This window comes from Notolepis coatsorum, assembly GCF_963971535.1.
Source record: "Notolepis coatsorum genome assembly, contig: SUPER_15_unloc_1, whole genome shotgun sequence".
NCBI lineage: Eukaryota > Metazoa > Chordata > Actinopteri > Aulopiformes > Paralepididae > Notolepis > Notolepis coatsorum.
The window spans coordinates 1,529,104-1,548,452 of NW_028174866.1; the positions used below are offsets into that span (position 1 = coordinate 1,529,104).

At 45.6% G+C, this 19,349-nt stretch overlaps 1 protein-coding gene across 1 annotated transcript in view; it reads left to right on the forward strand.

Moving 5' to 3' along the window:
- Positions 1-19,349, forward strand: part of LOC311242259 (liprin-alpha-2-like) — a 55,796-nt gene extending 36,447 nt beyond the window's left edge. The window contains exons 7-14 of the mRNA XM_084338461.1: positions 6,388-6,420; positions 7,547-7,722; positions 10,836-10,933; positions 11,163-11,338; positions 13,629-13,697; positions 14,969-15,122; positions 18,808-18,907; positions 19,287-19,349. Coding sequence (XP_084194587.1) covers positions 6,388-6,420; positions 7,547-7,722; positions 10,836-10,933; positions 11,163-11,338; positions 13,629-13,697; positions 14,969-15,122; positions 18,808-18,866 — 765 coding nt within the window. The 3' untranslated portion in view covers positions 18,867-18,907; positions 19,287-19,349. The remainder of the gene's footprint in view (positions 1-6,387; positions 6,421-7,546; positions 7,723-10,835; positions 10,934-11,162; positions 11,339-13,628; positions 13,698-14,968; positions 15,123-18,807; positions 18,908-19,286) is intronic.

Below are 19,349 nucleotides of genomic sequence, written 5' to 3' on the forward strand. Positions count from 1 at the left end.
GCGATGTGGTGGATGGAGTGTAAATGAGTGAACCTGAGGCATAATAAGTTGTAAATGGCTTTGGATAAAAGCGCGATATATAAATGCACTCCGTTTACCAGTTACATCGGATTGATCAGTTAAACGACACGCCGACGACCCCTTGACCTCCTCTCGGCTCAACGACGGCGGGTCTAGAATGTGTTTTTCAACACTGAGGGAGATTCTGTCAAACGCCTCGCGTGACGACATCTTCCACCACGCCGCCCACGGTCTCGGTGAGAGGAAACACACGCCTTTAGTGTCGCCTCACACGTCAAGGTCAACGCTCATCACGTCTTAACCCTTTCACTGCCACACGACAGCCGGTTAACCCTTTCACTGTGACAATACAGAAGCTCCGCTAATGATGCTAATGATGGACCATCGCCGTCGGTTGTGTGATAGTAAAGGGCTAACCTTCTGTCGTGTGGCAGTGAAAGGGTTATAAACACCATCGTTCCCAGTGACCACCCGGACCAGCCCTCCGTTCTGTTACGGCCACAGTGGAAGCAGAGGACGTCCCAGAATCGTAACATAAATTCTCATAAGTGGGGATCGTTATCGAGACGACTGCATGCAGACGGGAACCCCTGGTTTACAGAAACCACCAGCGTACACATGACAAACAGACACGATAAAGCAGCTAAATGAAGCACAAAAGATTCATAAAAAAAATCTGCTAAAAAGTCATTAGATCAGAACCTACTGGACCCTAAGAACCATCCAGTCATTAGATCAGAACATACTGGACCCTGAGAACCATCCAGTCATTAGATCAGAACATACTGGACCATAAGAACCATCCTGTCATTAGATCAGAACATACTGGACCTTAAGAACCATCCAGTCATTAGATCAGAACATACTGGACCCTAAGAACCATCCAGTCATTAGATCAGAACATACTGGACCCTAAGAACCATCCAGTCATTAGATCAGAACATACTGGACCTTAAGAACCATCCAGTCATTAGATCAGAACATACTGGACCCTAAGAACCATCCAGTCATTAGATCAGAACATACTGGACCTTAAGAACCATCCAGTCATTAGATCAGAACATACTGGACCCTAAGAACCATCCAGTCATTAGATCAGAACATACTGGACCTTAAGAACCATCCAGTCATTAGATCAGAACACACTGGACCTTAAGAACCATCCAGTCATTAGATCAGAACATACTGGACCTTAAGAACCATCCAGTCATTAGATCAGAACACACTGGACCTTAAGAACCATCCAGTCATTAGATCAGAACATACTGGACCCTAAGAACCATCCAGTCATTAGATCAGAACATACTGGACCCTAAGAACCATCCAGTCATTAGATCAGAACATACTGGACCTTAAGAACCATCCAGTCATTAGATCAGAACACACTTGAGGAACCCTAATCCGTCACCTAATATAATAGACAAGAGTCAGGCAGTCAGTGGCCTCTATGAAAGGATGCTGCACCACACACCAGTAGAGAACCACCGGACTCTCTCCACGTGGGGTGACTTTATACTCGTGTTCCCATTCATTTGACTGTATCTTGTACGATGGTATTCAAAAGATTTGACACCATGCTATTGGTACGTCATCCAAAGCAGTTTTTTTTTTTTATTGGCGTCATTGCACAATTCAAAGTATTTGATGTTAGCAGACCACAAAGCTCACCAAGATACAATAATGTTTATAAAACAGGTAGCTCAAATCAAGCAATCTGATTGGGTTAGGGTTAGGGTGGTATAATGAGCGTATACCCACCACAGCTATGATTCTAATTCCTTTTCACAAATCAATATCACTCCGCTTCCGAGGAGCCAAATAATGAAATCAATACGAGGCTAGCCTGTGATGAAAATAACAATGCCAGGCAGCTAGTTGTGTGAGTGTCTCTGTTGCAACCGCCTTGCAGTGCAGGCAGCCAGCCAGGAGGGCCTATTTTATTTTGAACATTATTATTTACTAATAAAAACGATTTCAATCGAAGTGTCTTACTTTCATATTGCCTACTACTTGGTTTTATAAAAGCAATAGCTCACTTCAGGCTGTGTGGCATATGGTTATTATATCACGCCTCCTACGCCCCTTAGCTGTGCCATAATAACCATACAGTATATTGATTAAAGGTACAACATGCAATATCAAAGTATTACACTCAGTGGTGGAAGAAGTTCCTTTACTTAAGTAAAAGTAGAAATACCCAGATAAAATAGTACTCTGGACTCTGGTCCTCCATTCAAAATTATACTTAAGTAAAAGTATAGAAGCATTTGCTATTGAATGTACTTAAGGCAAGTGTACTTAAGTGTAAAGTAAAGTATGCATTCTACATGATGTTTGTGTATTCCAGTGCTAGGGAGCGTTCAACCCTCTGACCTCTGAAGGTCATGTTAAAGTGGTACATGGTCCAGTTATGCTGCTCTGATTAAAGGTCATGTTAAAGTGGTATGTGGTCCAGTTATGCTGCTCTGATTAAAGGTTAATGTTAAAGTGGTACATGGTCCAGTTATGCTGCTCTGATTAAAGGTTGTGTTAAAGTGGTACATGGTCCAGTTATGCTGCTCTGATTAAAGGTTGTGTTAAAGTGGTACATGGTCCAGTTATGCTGCTCTGATTAAAGGTTGTGTTAAAGTGGTACGTGGTCCAGTTATGCTGCTCTGATTAAAGGTTATGTTAAAGTGGTACATGGTCCAGTTATGCTGCTCTGATTAAAGGTTATGTTAAAGTGGTATGTGGTCCAGTTATGCTGCTCTGATTAAAGGTTATGTTAAAGTGGTATGTGGTCCAGTTATGCTGCTCTGATTAAAGGTTGTGTTAAAGTGGTACATGGTCCAGTTATGCTGCTCTGATTAAAGGTTGTGTTAAAGTGGTACGTGGTCCAGTTATGCTGCTCTGATTAAAGGTGATGTTAAAGTGGTACGTGGTCCAGTTATGCTGCTCTGATTAAAGGTTGTGTTAAAGTGGTACATGGTCCAGTTATGCTGCTCTGATTAAAGGTCATGTTAAAGTGGTACATGGTCCAGTTATGCTGCCCTGATTAAAGGTTATGTTAAAGTGGTACATGGTCCAGTTATGCTGCTCTGATTAAAGGTTGTGTTGAAGTGATACGTGGTCCAGTTATGCTGCTCTGATTAAAGGTTATGTTAAAGTGGTACATGGTCCAGTTATGCCGCACCCGTCGCTTCCTGATTCTACTGCGCAGGCGCACCAACCGACCTGTAGGAGTCGCTGTCCACAACGCCCGATCCCCACCCATCAGTTTCCCCTCCCCCTAATACTGCCAATGTGTATTAGTGCGGACGACCAGCTAAACTGAAAGCAATGTGGAGCGCTGGGCTCGAACAGGGAGGCGAACCTGTTCGAGCCCAGTCTCCAATATTCGAGGTGAGCGCTTTGCCCACTGCACCACGTAGCCGCCCCGTGTGCAAATCACACGGCTCTCCGTCTCCTCGGGGACAATGAATCTAAAATTGACGATCCTGGTACTAATTTTCGGGGACCGGCTGAGATGGGTTACGACTGAGCGGGGAGTGGGAGGCTGTTATAGAGAGGGATGGTTGTAGTGTAGCCCCCCCCCCCCCCCCCCCTACATCTCCAAACCAAATGTAATCTGTCAGGCCAGGCCGTTGCCGTGGGGATATCGGGTTACGAGCCCTGGAGAGCAGCGATTCACACACCGAACGGGGGAAAGCGCCGGTCCTGCCCTCAAATCCCATCTAAACTCCCCGCGGCTCGTTCCCCCCCCCCCCCCCCCCCCCTGGCTGCGGAGCGAGGCTCATACATATTTAAAGTCTGGCGTCTGGTTGAAATAGGTCTTCGGATTTATCAGGGGATTTGTAGGAGGGACGTTTTTTTTTTTTTTTTCTTTCTTTCCATCGGGGGTTCTGTACAGTTCTTGAGGACGTCTTGAGGAAATGCCCGTTCCCCGCTCCCCTGGAAACCCAAAGATCCAACCTCTAAAAAAAACCCGCTGAGCCCGGGATCACAGAAGTACTGTAGATGTAACGCCCAGGTCTGGGGTCAGCATGACTTCTGTTGCATCGGGTCGCGAGGCTTTGCCGTTTAACCCTTTCACTGCCACACGACAGCCGGTTAACCCTTTCACTGTGACAATACAGAAGGTTAGCCCTTTACTACCACACAACCGACGGCGACGCTCCATCATTAGCGTCATTAGCTCCGCATTTGCGGAACTAATGATGCTAATGATGGAGCATCGCCGTCGGTTGTGTGATAGTAAGGGGCTAACCTTCTGTCGTGTGGCAGTGAAAGGGTTAATGGTATTTATTATATTTTTTTTTACATCAGATCCGGGACTGGAGACCATCTTACAGAACTCTTGAATTCTCTGTGAAACTTAAATTCCATTTCCATGAGTTTTAATGAATTCAATCTTGAAAGATCATTATGATGACGTCGAGAGGTACAGTACACAATACAAAAACAATATTGAAATAGAAAAGGCAATCGATTAAACTATTTACATTTTCTTTTATCCACTTTTTCTCCCCATTTTCTATTTTTCTCCCATCCCAATTTCGTGTTTCCAATACTCCCCTCCCCTGTCTTGAACGTTGCTAGACTATGCCCCCCACTGGTCGGCTGTAGTGAGGATAGAAGCCTTGCGTCACGTGTCCCCTCCGGTACACAAGGAGGCAGCCTGTCGCATCTTTTCACCGCAACAGCTCGAACTCTCAGTGGCGAGTAGTAACATGTGGGAGGCTCACGCTGCCCCCGATACTTCCTGTTTCCGCCGTACTGGCGTCGCCCAACCGACCTGTAGGAGTCGCTGTCCACAACGTCCGATCCCCACCCACCGGCTTTCCCACCCCTAACACTGCCAATTGTGTTAGTGTGAACGACCGGCCAAGCCGGTAGCAACACCGAGAGCTGGGCTCGATACCAGCGTCACCTTTTTTTTTTATCTACTTTTTCTCCCCATTCTCTATTTTTCTCCCATCCCAATTTCGTATTATCCAATTCTTCCCTCCCCTGTCTCGAGCGTTGTTAGGCCATGCCTCCCACTGGTTGGCTGTAGGGAGGATAGAAGCCTTGCATCACGTGTCCCCTCCCTCCGGTACACGAGGAGGCAGCCGTCGCATCTTTTCACCTGAACAGCGCCATCTCTCAGCGGCGAGGAGTAACGCGTGGGAGGCTCACGCTGCCCCCGATGCTTCCCGATTCTGCTGTGCAGGCACACCAACCTACCTGTAGGAGTCGCCGTCCACAACGTCCAATCCCCACCCACCGGCTTTCCCACCCCCTAATACTGCCAATTGTATTAGTATGAACGACCAGCCAAGCCGGAGGCAACGCCGAGAGCTGGGCTCGAACCCAGCATCTCCTGCGTTAGTGGCGAGCGCCTTGCCCACTGCGCCACTCAGCCGCGATTAAACTATTTAAATTCATTAAAACGAGACTGAGGTGAAACGGCTGGCTATTACAGATTTGAACTGACCATTGGATGCTAAACTATTGAGCTTTTATTGAGCTTAAGTGCTTTGCAAAACATTCCATGTGTCGGAGGCACAGAAGCTAAAATCTGATGTTCCTAATTCAGTGCTTTAATTTCAATGAAAACAGCAATGAGTCATCTTGGGTCTGTAGGGTCTCGACAGACTTAGTCTGCATAGCCACAGACCTGATGACTCCCATTATCCACTTAGGTTATTATTATTATTATTATTATTATTATTATTATTATTATTATTATTATTATTATTATTATTATTATTATTATTATTATTATTATTATTATTATTATTTTATTTTTATAAAAAAAAAAGAAAAAAAATTTAAATAGCTGTCTTTTTCAGCTCCTGGTAGGAAAGTTTGATGTTTTTTAAGATGTGCTTGTGTTTGACCTCTCTTGACCCCCAGTATGTGTGTCCTACATGAACAACAGACGGGGGTCTAACACCCTCTGGGCCTGTGGAGCCTTCTACGTTAGTTTCCCCATGTTAAAAAAAAGAAGTATACTTTATATATTTTGGTATACTTTTTGTGTATTCAGTGTGTTCAATTTGAGTAAAGTTGGGTTACTTTTGCTTTTCCGAAATAGTACTTTTAATAATTTGACAAAAGTACGTTTTTAAAGTAAAAGTAAACATCTCTTGAAACGTTTCACAGGCTGCGTGTCAATAAGTCGCAGAGCAGCCAAATATGACTGATCACATGAACCAATTAGGGGGGTTTAGTGTCAAAGTTAATTGGGGGCCAATGAGATCCGCCGGCTAAACCAGAAGACACTCAAAACGACTTGGAATTTGACCAGAGGCTTCGTACGAGAGCGTCAGATGAAACAGGTCCTAGCCCTGGTGCTGTGAGCTGTGGTGGAGTCTAACACACACTCCTCTCCTCTTCCAACAGAAGTCAGATTCTGAGGAGGGAAGCTGGGCACAGGTAAGGCAGTGAATACTGCCCTCATTTACCTCTTTTCATTCCACGTTTAAAGTAGGGCTGGGGGCGATAATTCACTATGATAATTATTCGTGTTTCATATTGCGATGACCTCATGGTATTGAGATATCTGAATTGATCGTAATATCTGAAATATTTGAGGGAATACCATTGGAAAATTGCAGTTTTTGGTTTTATACACTTTACATTGCCACGCAGTTCAATGAGATTGACATCCACTGGATCACATAAACCGTGTGAGCAGATATTGTGATCTCTATATATATCGATTTTGAGAAACAGTCCTTCCTTATTGCCCAGCCCTAGTGACTCAACACATGGTCTTTTTGCTGCCCTAATGGTTGACATTGTAATCCTGCTGCAAACTCTGCCCGACCCCAATCTATGATGTAGCACTGATGAAGTACCGTGTGTTTAGTTACTCTGTAGACATCCGTGACCGTCAATGTCACTAACTCACTCACAGTTAGCTGCTCTGCCCCTAGTGGTGGCTCATAGGAAATGCGCTTCGCATCTATGACATTGTGTGTCCTTGTTTATTAAAGGTGCTATAGATAGAATTGTTTTATGTAGAGTACTCGTGAAAAAAATATATATAAAAAATACATCCACAGAGCTTTTAGAAAAGCGTGGACTAAACGTTGTGATGTCCCTCCCCAAAGATTATTGATGAATGAAAAATGAAAAATGTAAAAGTGCGGGTCCAAACAGAACGTTGTTCTTTACATCTAGTGGGCGAATGTTATCTAGACTAGAGCACCTATTCTAAGTACTATTTAAGAGGTTATTATTACGTGGCCGTGTCTCCGAGTGTGTCGCCTGAGCCCCCGTGTCTCCGAGTGTGTCGCCTGAGCCCCCGTGTCTCCGAGTGTGTCGCCTGAGCCCCCGTGTCTCCGAGTGTGTCGCCTGAGCCCCCGTGTCTCCGAGTGTGTCGCCTGAGCCCCCGTGTCTCCGAGTGTGTCGCCTGAGCCCCCGTGTCTCCGAGTGTGTCGCCTGAGCCCCCGTGTCTCCGAGTGTGTCGCCTGAGCCCCCGTGTCTCCGAGTGTGTCGCCTGAGCCCCCGTGTCTCCGAGTGTGTCGACTGAGCCCCCGTGTCTCCGGCTCGTCAGACTCTGGCCTACGGCGACATGAACCACGAGTGGATCGGGAACGAGTGGCTGCCCAGCCTGGGTCTGCCTCAGTACCGCAGCTACTTCATGGAGTGCCTGGTGGATGCCCGCATGCTGGACCACCTCACCAAGAAGGACCTGAGGGTGCACCTCAAGATGGTGGACAGCTTTCACAGGTACCGGACAGCTAACTTCACCTATATACCTAACCCTAACCCTTTCACAGGTACCGGACAGCTAACTTCACCTATATACCTAACCCTAACCCTAACCCTTTCACAGGTACCGGGCAGCTAACTTCACCTATATACCTATAGCTTGTGTGTCCACACCGTCATCAGGACGTCAGAGTCTTGAAGTCAAGTCAAGTCAATTTTATTTGTAGAGCACATTTCCAGGCAGCGGCAGCTGGCACCAAAGTGCTTCACAGGCAGGTTGATAAAAAAAAAATGTAATAATAATGCAGGACCTCTTTAGGGGGTCTTTATTCGGCATGCAACGAACTGGACATGCAATTGGAGCGGCACACACACACTGGGATACACACACACACACACATGCATTGTCTTTTTCTCAGTCGCCGATGCGATAGAGTCTCTGCGCCTAACCCATCCCGTCGTCCTTCCCCCCCATGGGCAGCCGGGAGCAGATAGGGCGTCGACGTGAGCCGCGCCCCGGGGACCAATCCAAGTGCTCCTGTCCGTCTTCGTCAAGGACGCCACAGCGTTAGCAATCTGTTGTTGTGCATGTTTTTCCATTGGGTTTATCTTATCGGGGGGGGGACCCTTGCGAGCACGGGGAGAACATGCAAACTCCACACAGAAAGGCCTGGGAGATACCCCACCTGGGTACCTGGCATCATGGAAACCTGGTCCCCAAGCGGGAATCGAACCCTGGACCTTCTTGCTGTGAGGCGACAGTGTTAACCACAGTAAAGCAATGAAAGTAATAAAAGCAGGTAGGACACAGTAAAACAAAGAGGATAGAAGGGCCAGGGGTCTAGTGGTGAACTCTGACCTCTCCACACACAAGCACACATGAGCACACACACACAACACACACTGTATACGCTCACACACTAGCAGACACTTTAGCACGAACACACACACACATGCTGCACACGCACACACTCAACGGTCACTTTACACAATGAAAAGGTCACAATTATATATATTTTTTTTAAAGAACGGGAGTCTTGTATAATAAATAGATGGATATAGCAAGATAGCATAAGGATATATAGTATAACTGTATATTGTATAGTAGTGCCTCATCCGTAGCTATCACTGTATTGCACTATCGCAGGACCTTAGCATGTCTTTACCATGCTTTTTGTAAAACTTTATGTACATTATACACAGGGCTTGACATTAACTTTTTGGCTCACTAGCCACTGTGGCTAGTGGTTTTCCAAAGTCACTAGCCACTCAGCATTTTCACCAGCCAAAGAGAGAGAGAGAGAGAGAGAGAGAGAGAGAGAGAGAGAGAGAGAGAGAGAGAGAGAGAGAGAGAGAGAGCGCTTAGGTTCTAGGTTGAATGAATTGATGAACGATGTCGCTGTTGGAACGTTTCATTATAAGCGTCTTGCAAGTTGCAACGTTGGTTAAGATATGAAAATACTTGCCAGTAGTGTAAGGATGCATTAGCCATTAGCTAGCTTACTTACAGAGACTTGTGGTGGAGTGGAGGCTGTAGCTGTGTTCAACTTCGAACGAGCCCGCCAGCTTGATTTCAGCCAGGCAGCGGGTCCATAAACGAACGTTTTAATCCACACCAGTATGTAAACAAAGGGTTTAACCATCCACAACAGAATACTGCAGTCCAAATGTATTTCCGATGCTTGATTCTTCTCTCAGACCGACGCAATGTCTTGAAAACTATTATGTTTATTGGCGACGCGACTCAGTATGAAAAGAACTTTGAAGAGAGGTTTCAGGTTTCACAGTACCACATGGCTTTTTTGTTTATTCCGTCATTCAGCATCAGGGTGATGATCAGAGCCAACCAGAGGCAGATCAGGGCTGGTCTTTGCATAAAGCACGTGTTATAGCCAATCAAAGGCAGATATATTTTTTTTTATTACATGGCCACGGAGAAAAAGACGCTAAACACACACACATACACACAGACAGACAGACCTTTCATAGAAAAAAAGCCACAAGCCCTGATTATACCTGTTATGTCTCATTCTATGTCTTATTCTTATTTTTATTACTTGTATTATTGCACAATCACTGCGGGCATGACCACCCGCATTTCACTGTACGCTTGTATGCCGTGACAAATAAAACTCTTGACTTGACTTGACACCTATATTTATTGTAACATATATTATAACTAGGGTGACCAGGTGTCCCCCTTTTGGTTTTACTGTCCCACCATGTGAGACCGCGTCCCACATATTGAGAGGATGTCCCTCTTTTTGAAGCAAAAAAATATATATCGAACACAAGACATTCCTGTCAAGTGATAAAGTTTGAATATTTAAAACAGATGTTAGGTGGTAACAAGCCGGCTGCCAGTGCCAAGATGAATGTGGAGAGATATAATTCTGTATTTAATTTGTATTTATTTAGATTTAACCTTTATCTATTCTGTGAAGACGAGTTATTATAATACAAAAAATTACATTATCTATCTGTCCCACTTTGTCCCACCAAAATCTTACTGTTGTCCTGCTTTTGGACTTTTTGTATCTGGTCACCCTAATTATAACCGATAGGGAATACAGACCTGTACCTTTGTTTACACTGTTAATTATATTGTTTACAGTAAATCTCTCATATTTTTATAGTCAGATTTAATTGTATTGCCTATATGTCTTTCTTCTGTCACCCTGCCCATACCTGTACCTCCCCTCCCCCACGCTGCTATGATGCCCGCATTTCCACGAGGGAATCAATAAAGGAATATTTTATATCTTATCTTATCGTACACTGATTCGAAATGTCAGGGGGACAGATGTGGGTGTGATCATTTGTATACTGGAAATCTTCATTAAGCCATTGTTTTTATATCAAATTATAGAGGAATTACCTTTCTTTTTTTTTGCTTATCTAATGCTAGTTTTTCTCTCTGTGTGTGTGTGTGTGTGTGTGTGTGTGTGTGTGCGTGCGTGCGTGTGTGTGTGTGTATGTGTGTGTGTGTGTGTGTGTGTGTATGTGTGTGTGTGTGTGTGTGTGCGTGCATGCATGCGTGCGTGCGTGCGTGCGTGTGTGTGTGTGTGTGTGTGTGTGTGTGCGTGCGTGCGTGCGTGCGTGCGTGCGTGTGTGTGTTCTTGTGACATCAGAACAAGTTTACAATATGGCATCATGGGTCTGAAGAAGCTCAACTACGACAGGAAGGAGCTGGAGAGACGCAGAGAGCACAGCCAGCATGAAATGAGAGGTACCCGTGTTTAGCTGTGTGACAATAGGGACGGAAAGTGGCAACTATCGCCATCTAGCGGTTGTGTAAACAATTGCAGTCGCCATTCATTTGATGAAGACCTTTTGATTAGGGATCAAAAACCTGTGAAAGCTTGAACACTCCATGAATCAGACATTGTACAACAGCAGGGATATGAGCACACATGCTGTGTATAAGATCTACAAGAGCTACACCTTTGTCCCTGCAGACGTGTTGGTGTGGAGCAACGAGAGGGTGATCCGCTGGGTGCAGAGTATCGGCCTGAGGGACTACGCCAACATCCTGTTGGAGAGCGGCGTGCACGGTGCCCTGGTCGCCCTCGACGACAACTTCGACTACAGCAGCCTGGCGCTGCTCCTCCAGATCCCCAACCAAAACACTCAGGTATGGTAGCCACGGCAACGCTCTTTCCAATGAAACCCTTATGTATTAATCCTCCTCACTGCCAACACACATTTGCATAGACGTTTAGCATTTTCCTGATTCCACTTCAATCATTGCGTACCTCAGAAGAAGAACCATATACGTCTGTTTGACGTTTTCAGACTTTAGTATCTAAAGATGGTAAGTTAAGAGTGTTTTGTTCGTCCATAGTTAATGATAGTGGAGGTTGAGTACTTCATTATCTAAAGATGGTAAGTTGGAGTGTTGTGTTCATTCATAGTTAAAGACAGTAGAGGTTGAGTACTTTATTATCTAAAGATGGTGAGTTAGTGTTGTGTTCATTCATAGTTAAAGACAGTAGAGGTTGAGTACTTTAGTATCTAAAGATGGTGAGTTAGAGTGTTGTGTTCATTCATAGTTAAAGACAGTAGAGGTTGAGTACTTTATTATCTACAGATGGTAAGTTAGAGTGTTGTGTTCATTCATAGTTAAAGACAGTAGAGGTTGAGTACTTTATTATCTAAAGATGGTAAGTTAGAGTGTTGTGTTCATTCATAAGTAGAGGTTGAGTACTTTATTATCTAAAGATGGTAAGTTAGAGTGTAGTGTTCATTCATAGTTAATGACAGTAGAGGTTGAGTACTTTATTATCTGAAGATGGTAAGTTAGAGTGTAGTGTTCATTCATAGTTAATGACAGTAGAGGTTGAGTACATTATCTAAAGATGGCAAGTTAGGTCGCTTTCACATATAGTTTTGGTGGGGTGAAGTTGCAACATTGTTGCCTTCTTCATTTGGTTCGGTTTGCTTTCACACTGCAATTTGTCAAGCGCACCAAACTTTCTGAACAATGTCACACGGTCGAAAAGGGCGCTCGTCTATTGGATACTATATATAGAATCCCAAAAACAGGCTTCGGGGACAGCTCTACAGCACACACACCACATTATTCTCAGGAGCAGCCCAGCTGTTTCCTTCTCCCCAAGATGCACAGTTTATCGGGTCACTTCCTATATTTGGTCTTGCGTTTGGTCCGATGAGCATTCACACCACAAAAGTACGCACCAGGGTTCACTTGGAAGCGAACCGAGACCTACGTTTTCAGGCGGACCAGAGTTAGCTTGTTTGGTCCGCAGCAGAGTTCGTCAGAGCATTCACACCACCCCAAACCAAGCGGACTATCCGAGGAAATGAACTCTGGTATATATATATATATATATATCACATTCACACTCCAAGGGATTTCGATGCAAATACAGGGACTGTCCAAAGAATGTCAAAACGGACTTATATGGTTCTTATATGAGTCAGACAAGAAGATAGATATCAATTTAAATTAATTTGTGCTAAGCTAGGCTACAGTAGCTTGCAGCCGGATAGCTTTCTACTGAATGCAGAGAGGAAATTGGTATATATCTTTCCATAATGTTGGCATGTTCCTTTAAAACACATCCTCAGGCTGCCTAAGTGAGGTTTTGCCGGTCCCTGAATCAAACACTCCCACATATTAGTTTATTTAAATTTTTTATTTATTTTATTTATTTATTAACACAGTTAAACAAAAGTAAAAACAATACATAATAAGTTATAATAACCATTGTGAAGGAGAAGTTAGAAGCCTAGAGGCACTCTCCTACCACCGCAGAGACTCTGGGATCGAATCCAGCTGGCAGCGGTACCTCCGGCTTGGTCGGTCGTCCCTACTAACACAATTGGCATTGTTAGCGGGTGGGAAGCCGGCGGGGTGTGTGTCCTGGTCGCTGTAAACTGTGGTTCGGTCGGGGCGCCTGTTCAGCAGGGAGGGGATCGGGGGGAAATAGCGTGAACCTCTGCACGCGTTATGTTCCCCCAGTGAAACTCCTCACTGTCAGGTGAAGAGAAGCGGCTGGCGACTCCACATGTATCGGAGGAGGCGTGTGGTAGTTCTACACCCTCCCCAGGCCGACAGTGGGACAATGCGTGCAACGAACAGGAAGGGAATTGGCATAATGACTAAATGGGATGGGAGCCAAATACAGAAAAAGTAAAAAAAAAAATTAAAATAAAAATAAGATTTAGTTTCTCTTGTAGTTTGTAAACTACAGTTTTAGAGCAGTTTTCTTTAGAGCAGTTTCTCAAAACGATCTGGATGGATAGACAGCGCTCCAAAAAACATAAAACTGACGGCTAATGAAATTGCACAGCTATACAAATAGTTTGTGATGTAATTTGGGCCTAAAGTTTGGCAGCGTCAAAAGGTTCTGGTGACTGTAAAACAACCCCCCCCCCACCCCCCTTTTCTTCTCCACCAGGCACGACAGATTCTGGAGCGAGAGTATAACAACCTGCTGGCGCTGGGCACGGAGAGACGGCTAGACGAGGTGAGTGACAGCTGTCGTCCAGACCATTGGGCTCGCTGCTAGTTAGGCGAGCGACACCCATCATCCACGCCACTGGTCCCGCCCCCCTGCTATGTCCATTGGGCAGCGGGCCGTGCCAGACACACCTACTACGTTGGCTGTCAATCAATTGTAGTCGAGGGTATTATGCAGGTTTGCACAGCGGGTAGTTTTGGGCCAAGCCATCCGATTGGTCAAATAGACAAGTCGAGTGGTGCTGACAATTCACATAAATCATATCGTATGAAAAATTATATTGGTTGCTATTAACTCTGGGATCTATGTTTCTAGCTTTCTCCTGGATTTCACTCTTAGAATGTCCCCATAATAAGCCATTTGTCTTACAGCTGAAGCACAATCACAATAAATGCAACGCAGGTTGTTACTGTACATGCAGTCAGAAGGAACAAAAAAGTGTTTGGTAAATAATACAATAAAGCAATTATTCAAATTGTATTTTCAATTACGACTTTGGCTTCCAACAATTATGACAACAAGATAAGACTCATGTTTTTTGTTTTTCCAGTTGAATTATATTTAAAGTTCAAGGAAATCCACTGTTTAAATGTTCTTTTATGTTCAATAAATGCATGATGTTTGCAAAGCCAACGAGTAGATAATCGTGATCTCAAAATCAACCAAAATAATATAAATTAAATTAATAAAAACCTAAATGTTTGCAATAATCGAGCAGCCCTACAAATAAAGTACGGTTATTATGCGATGGCCTGCTTCTATACCACAATGCAGTGGTTAACACTGTCGCCTCACAGCAAGAAGGTCCAGGGTTCGATTCCCGCTTGGGGACCAGGTTTCCATGATGCCAGTTACCCAGGTGGGGTATCTCCCAGGCCTTTCTGTGTTTGCATGTTCTCCCCCTCTGTGCTCGCAAGGGTTCCCCCCTCGATAAGATAAACCCAATGGAAAAACGTGCACAACAACAGATCGCTAACGCTGTGGCGTCCTTGACGAAGACGGACAGGAGCACTTGGATTGGTCCCCGGGGCGCGGCTCACGTTGACGCCCTATCTGCTCCCGGCAGGGGGGGGGGGGAAGGACGACGGGATGGGAAAAGTGCAGAGAGACATTTCATCGGCGACTCAGTGCATGTGTGTGTTTCTGTGGGTCGCCCATCTCGCGTGTGTGTGTTAAAACTGCATGACAAAAACAATTATTATTATAAAATTATAATTATGCCGTATGGTCTGCTTTACATGGTCATGTTGTGTTTCTCCCTCCTGCCCGCCCCACAGTTTGTAGACAATGACTTCAGGGGGCCGTCGTGGAGGAGACAGTTCCCCCCGCGCGACGTCCACGGTATCAGTATGATGCCCGGCTCGGCAGAGACGCTCCCCGCCGGCTTCCGCCTCACCACCTCCGCCCACTCCCGGAGGTTGCCCCCCGAAGGTAAACGCACAGCCAAGTAAGATCATACAAATATCACTTCTATTGTTATATCTCAGGGTGGCATTGTGTTGTCGTCCACCACACTACACAGTCATGGTTATGAGGGAATGTACCACAGAGGTAAATAAGAAAACGTAAAAAAATAAAAGAAGAATATTAAAATCGTATAATATGGCGCGGCTGGGTGGCGCAGCGGACATTGCGCTCGTCACCAACGCAAGAGACACCGGTCTCGAATCCGGCTGTCGGCATTGCCTCCGGCTTGGGCCGGACGTCATACTGACTCAATTGGCAGAGTCAGCGGGAGGGGAGTCGATGGGTGGTAATCTGGTCGTTGTAAAACAGCGACTCCTACAGGTCGGTCAGGGCGCCTGCACAGCAAAGACAGGAGATGGCGGGGGCAGTGTGAGCCTCCCACACGTTACACCTGGCCAATGAGAGTCCGTGCTGGCAGGTGAAAAGAAGTGACTGGCTGCCTCCACATGTATCGGAGGGGACACGTGATGCAAGGCTTCTATCCTCCCTATGACCGACCAGTGGGGGGAACATGCGAGCAACGATCAGGATAGGGGAGGGAGAATTGGCACGAGAGGAAAATTGGGATGGGAGAAGAAAAAAAGGAGGAGAAAAAGTAGGTAAAAAAAAAATCGTATAATATGGTAAAACGAAAGAAACACGTTTAAGCGCGAGTTCTTGGCAAATGTGCATCATATTACTATTATTTTTACTATATCTACAGGTGTAAAGATATAATATAATGTTAACAATTATGTAGACAAAACACAGCTGCCTTCATTTCTCAAAAGTCTAAAAAGTACTAAAAAGCATGTTTCATGCTTTGAATGCACAAGAATTACATTTCCAATGAATATTAGGTTAGAAAGTACATTTGCCGGATTTAACTAGACTTCCTTTAATCAAATGTGAATTTGTTCATTTGAAGCCTCTAGGCTTCTAACTTCTCCTTCACAATGGTTATAACTTATTATGTATTGTTTTTACTTTTGTTTAACTGTGTTAATAAATAAATAAAAGAAAAAAAATAAACTAATATGTGGGATCTGTTTCCATCGTGTTGTATTGTACAATCAAATTAAATAAAGAAACGTCTGGTATGAACCACGCCCACTGCCGGTATTCTATCCGAACACAGATAACTCCTGTCGTGTGTGTGTGTGAGCAGATCAAGACACAAGGAACTGTTCTCAAAGACACAGACAGGAAAATAATAAAACTTGTACAACCAAATTGGGTTCATTTCACTTATCGATCCCACGATCAAGAGGGTTGACCTATTCAACCTGTTGACAAATAAACAAGAATAACACTCCCATCCATCATTGGCAAATTCTAATTCTGAATTGAAAGTGAATCGGAACCCGACCTTCACCAGGTGCACCCGGGGGGTACGGGGCGTCAGGGAGGGGCATCACCCGGGGTGTACGGGGCGTCAGGGAGGGGGGGCATCACGAGGTGCACCCGGGGGGTACGGGGCGTCAGGGAGGGGGGGCATCACGAGGTGCACCCGGGGGGTACGGGGCGTCAGGGAGGGGTCTCCCGGTTCCTCTCTTCTCTGACTGTGTCTCTTGTTCCTCCTGACGGGTGTCTGCCGCTCCGCAGTCCTCTATGAGACGCTGGACGACGTCCCTGACGACATGTATTTGGATTGGTTTCAAGGTCAGCTATGTCCCCGCTGGAGGTCCGGGACCTTTATTTGGGCCCCGTGTGCCTCATTATACGTACCCCCCCCCCCATCCAACCCTAACCCTAACCCTGTCACCCCAACGCCCTGCTACAGTATATCTCTCCTCTCCCGTGTGGTCTCTCTGTCTCTCTCCACTCTTAACTTATCTCTCGATCCTTAGTGCCCAACTCCAAGGGTGGCCGTTTTCTTTTGTGTTTGAGTTCTAGTCGCCCCCTTGTTGTAAAAAGCTAGCGGTCAAGTTATCTGTCAGTAAGTAATCTGCCGGTGCCCTTGTTGAAGTTTTAAGGAACGAAGTGGAAACTAAACGAAGGTCAATGCGAGTGCTATGTAAGTCGCTCCGCACCGCGGGGGGTTTACATAGGGTTAAACATGACGTCGTCCCGGATGTTTCAACGACTCAAATTGCCAATTTGTGTTCCTCCTCGTTAACCCTTCGCTGTTAAAAGAGGACAGACTGGTCAAAACCTAGCCGTCTCTGAAAGGGACGTGTGATGAAGCGTATCGGAGCGCGTGTCTCGCCTCGCCTCCTGCACACCTCTGGCTCTCGCCGAGCGTGGGCCGAGAAGTTCTGGTCAAAGGGTCGGATGAAGCGGGGCATCGTCCTCAGTCAAACCAGTCAGATTTGGTTTTAACTGGAGCACAAAAGCAAACTAGAGGTGCCTTTTCAGGGGGGTGGGGGGGCGTTTGCATCACGCGAAGGGCGCTGTTCACGAGATCATGTGAGAAACCACTGGCACCCCAGGGGGCGTTGATTAGATTCAAGCACCTTTTTTATTTTTTATAAGTGCCCTATTCCAAACCGTTTCATAGGACCACTTCCCCGATGGCTCCGTGTAACACGCCGTTTGGTGGGTCGGGGTTAAACTAACACCGCCTTCGAACCAGAACCTCCCAATAGTCGTCTGGCTACAGACAGAGGTGAGGCTACGCCAGACCGCTACTCTCGACCCCGTCGCATCGTGTGGATGGATGTGAGCCCCGCGCGCGGCACGCTGGAATAGCAGACGCAGGTTATTACAGGTACACCTCTCGGACGGCACGGGTTTTGACCAGGAGTCCTCCTCTAACAAAGAGTGCCCCCAGTGGAATTGAAACAGGCTTCCCACGTGTGTCTCTCTCCCAGCTGTAGTCCCTGGTCTGTGTCGTCCACAATGGAAGCCGGTCTCATTTTGCTGGCGTGATCCACTCAAAATTAACCCTATACCTTTGAGTGCACGACGTGATGTGTGCTGTGGCTTTTCTTCTTCTGGCTGGGTGACTGACACTCTTACTAACCACTAGTGGTGGGGGGGGGGGGGGGGTGGATACAGCATAGTATCGCGATATTTTGTGTGGCGATATTGTATCGATATGCCGGATGCCAGGTATCGATCTCTTTCTGCTCGACAATCCCATTTCACTGCAATAAAGATTATTGAAGTGGGAAGAACAGGCTGAAAACTTTTAATCTTATTAAGATAAAACAGATGTTGCTGACAAAGTTTTTCCTTTTGAGACATAACTTTGCACTTATATATATGTTATTGCAATACTGCAATATGTTTAAATCATATCGTGACTTAAGTATCGTGATAATATCATATCATGGGGCCTCTGGTGATGTCCCACCCCTACTAACTGTGTGTGTGTGTGTGTGTGTGTGTGTGTGTGTGTGTGTGTGTGTGTGTGTGTGTGTGTGTGTGTGTGTGTGTGTGTGTGTGTGTGTGTGTGTGTGTGTGTGTGTGTGTGTGTGTGTGTGTGTGTGTGTGTGTGTGTGCGTGTGTGTGATGTGTACATTTCTGCCGGTATATCTACCTCCGAGTCAGTGTGTTTACTAGTCCTCGTCCTCCATAACAGTTTGCTTTCAGGGGATCCGATCCTCTTTCAGTCAGTCGTTTTTGGTGTTAAAGTCTGTCTGTGCCCCAGTGAGTCTGGGTACCAAGTGCTGTGCCCACCGGACCACCTGAACCTCCCCCCACGTCTCTCTCTCCCCCTCCGCAGTCGGACCCTCGGCAGTGCAGCGTCTGGACAACTCCACGGTGAGGACCTACTCCTGCTGAGAGGAGGCGCAGAGTGACCTCAGACTACTGTAGGCTACGCTGTACGTCAGACACACACACCGGAAGTACACGGTCCCCTTTACGTGACTAAAAGTAAAGAAATATCCAGATGAAGTAGTACTCTGTGTAAAAAAAAAAGTCCTCCATTCAAAATTCGACTTAAGTAAAAAGTAAAGAAGTATTTTGATATTGAATGTACTTTAGGCATCGACAGTAAAAGTATGCATTCTATAGATGATGTTTGATGTTATTCCAATGCTTGGGGAACATTCATTCCCTCGAACCGCTGACCTCTAAAGGTCGTGTGGCCCAGTTTTAATGCTGCTCTGAAGTTGGCAGGCTTCACATTTGAAAGTACAGTACATAACCTTCATAAAATCTTTGCCATGTTTTTTTCTATGCAAAATCTTTTCTTCAAAGTAACAACTAGTAACGGAGTGGATTGTTCCAGATAAGCTTGTGTGCCCAGGGGGTCCTGGCAGG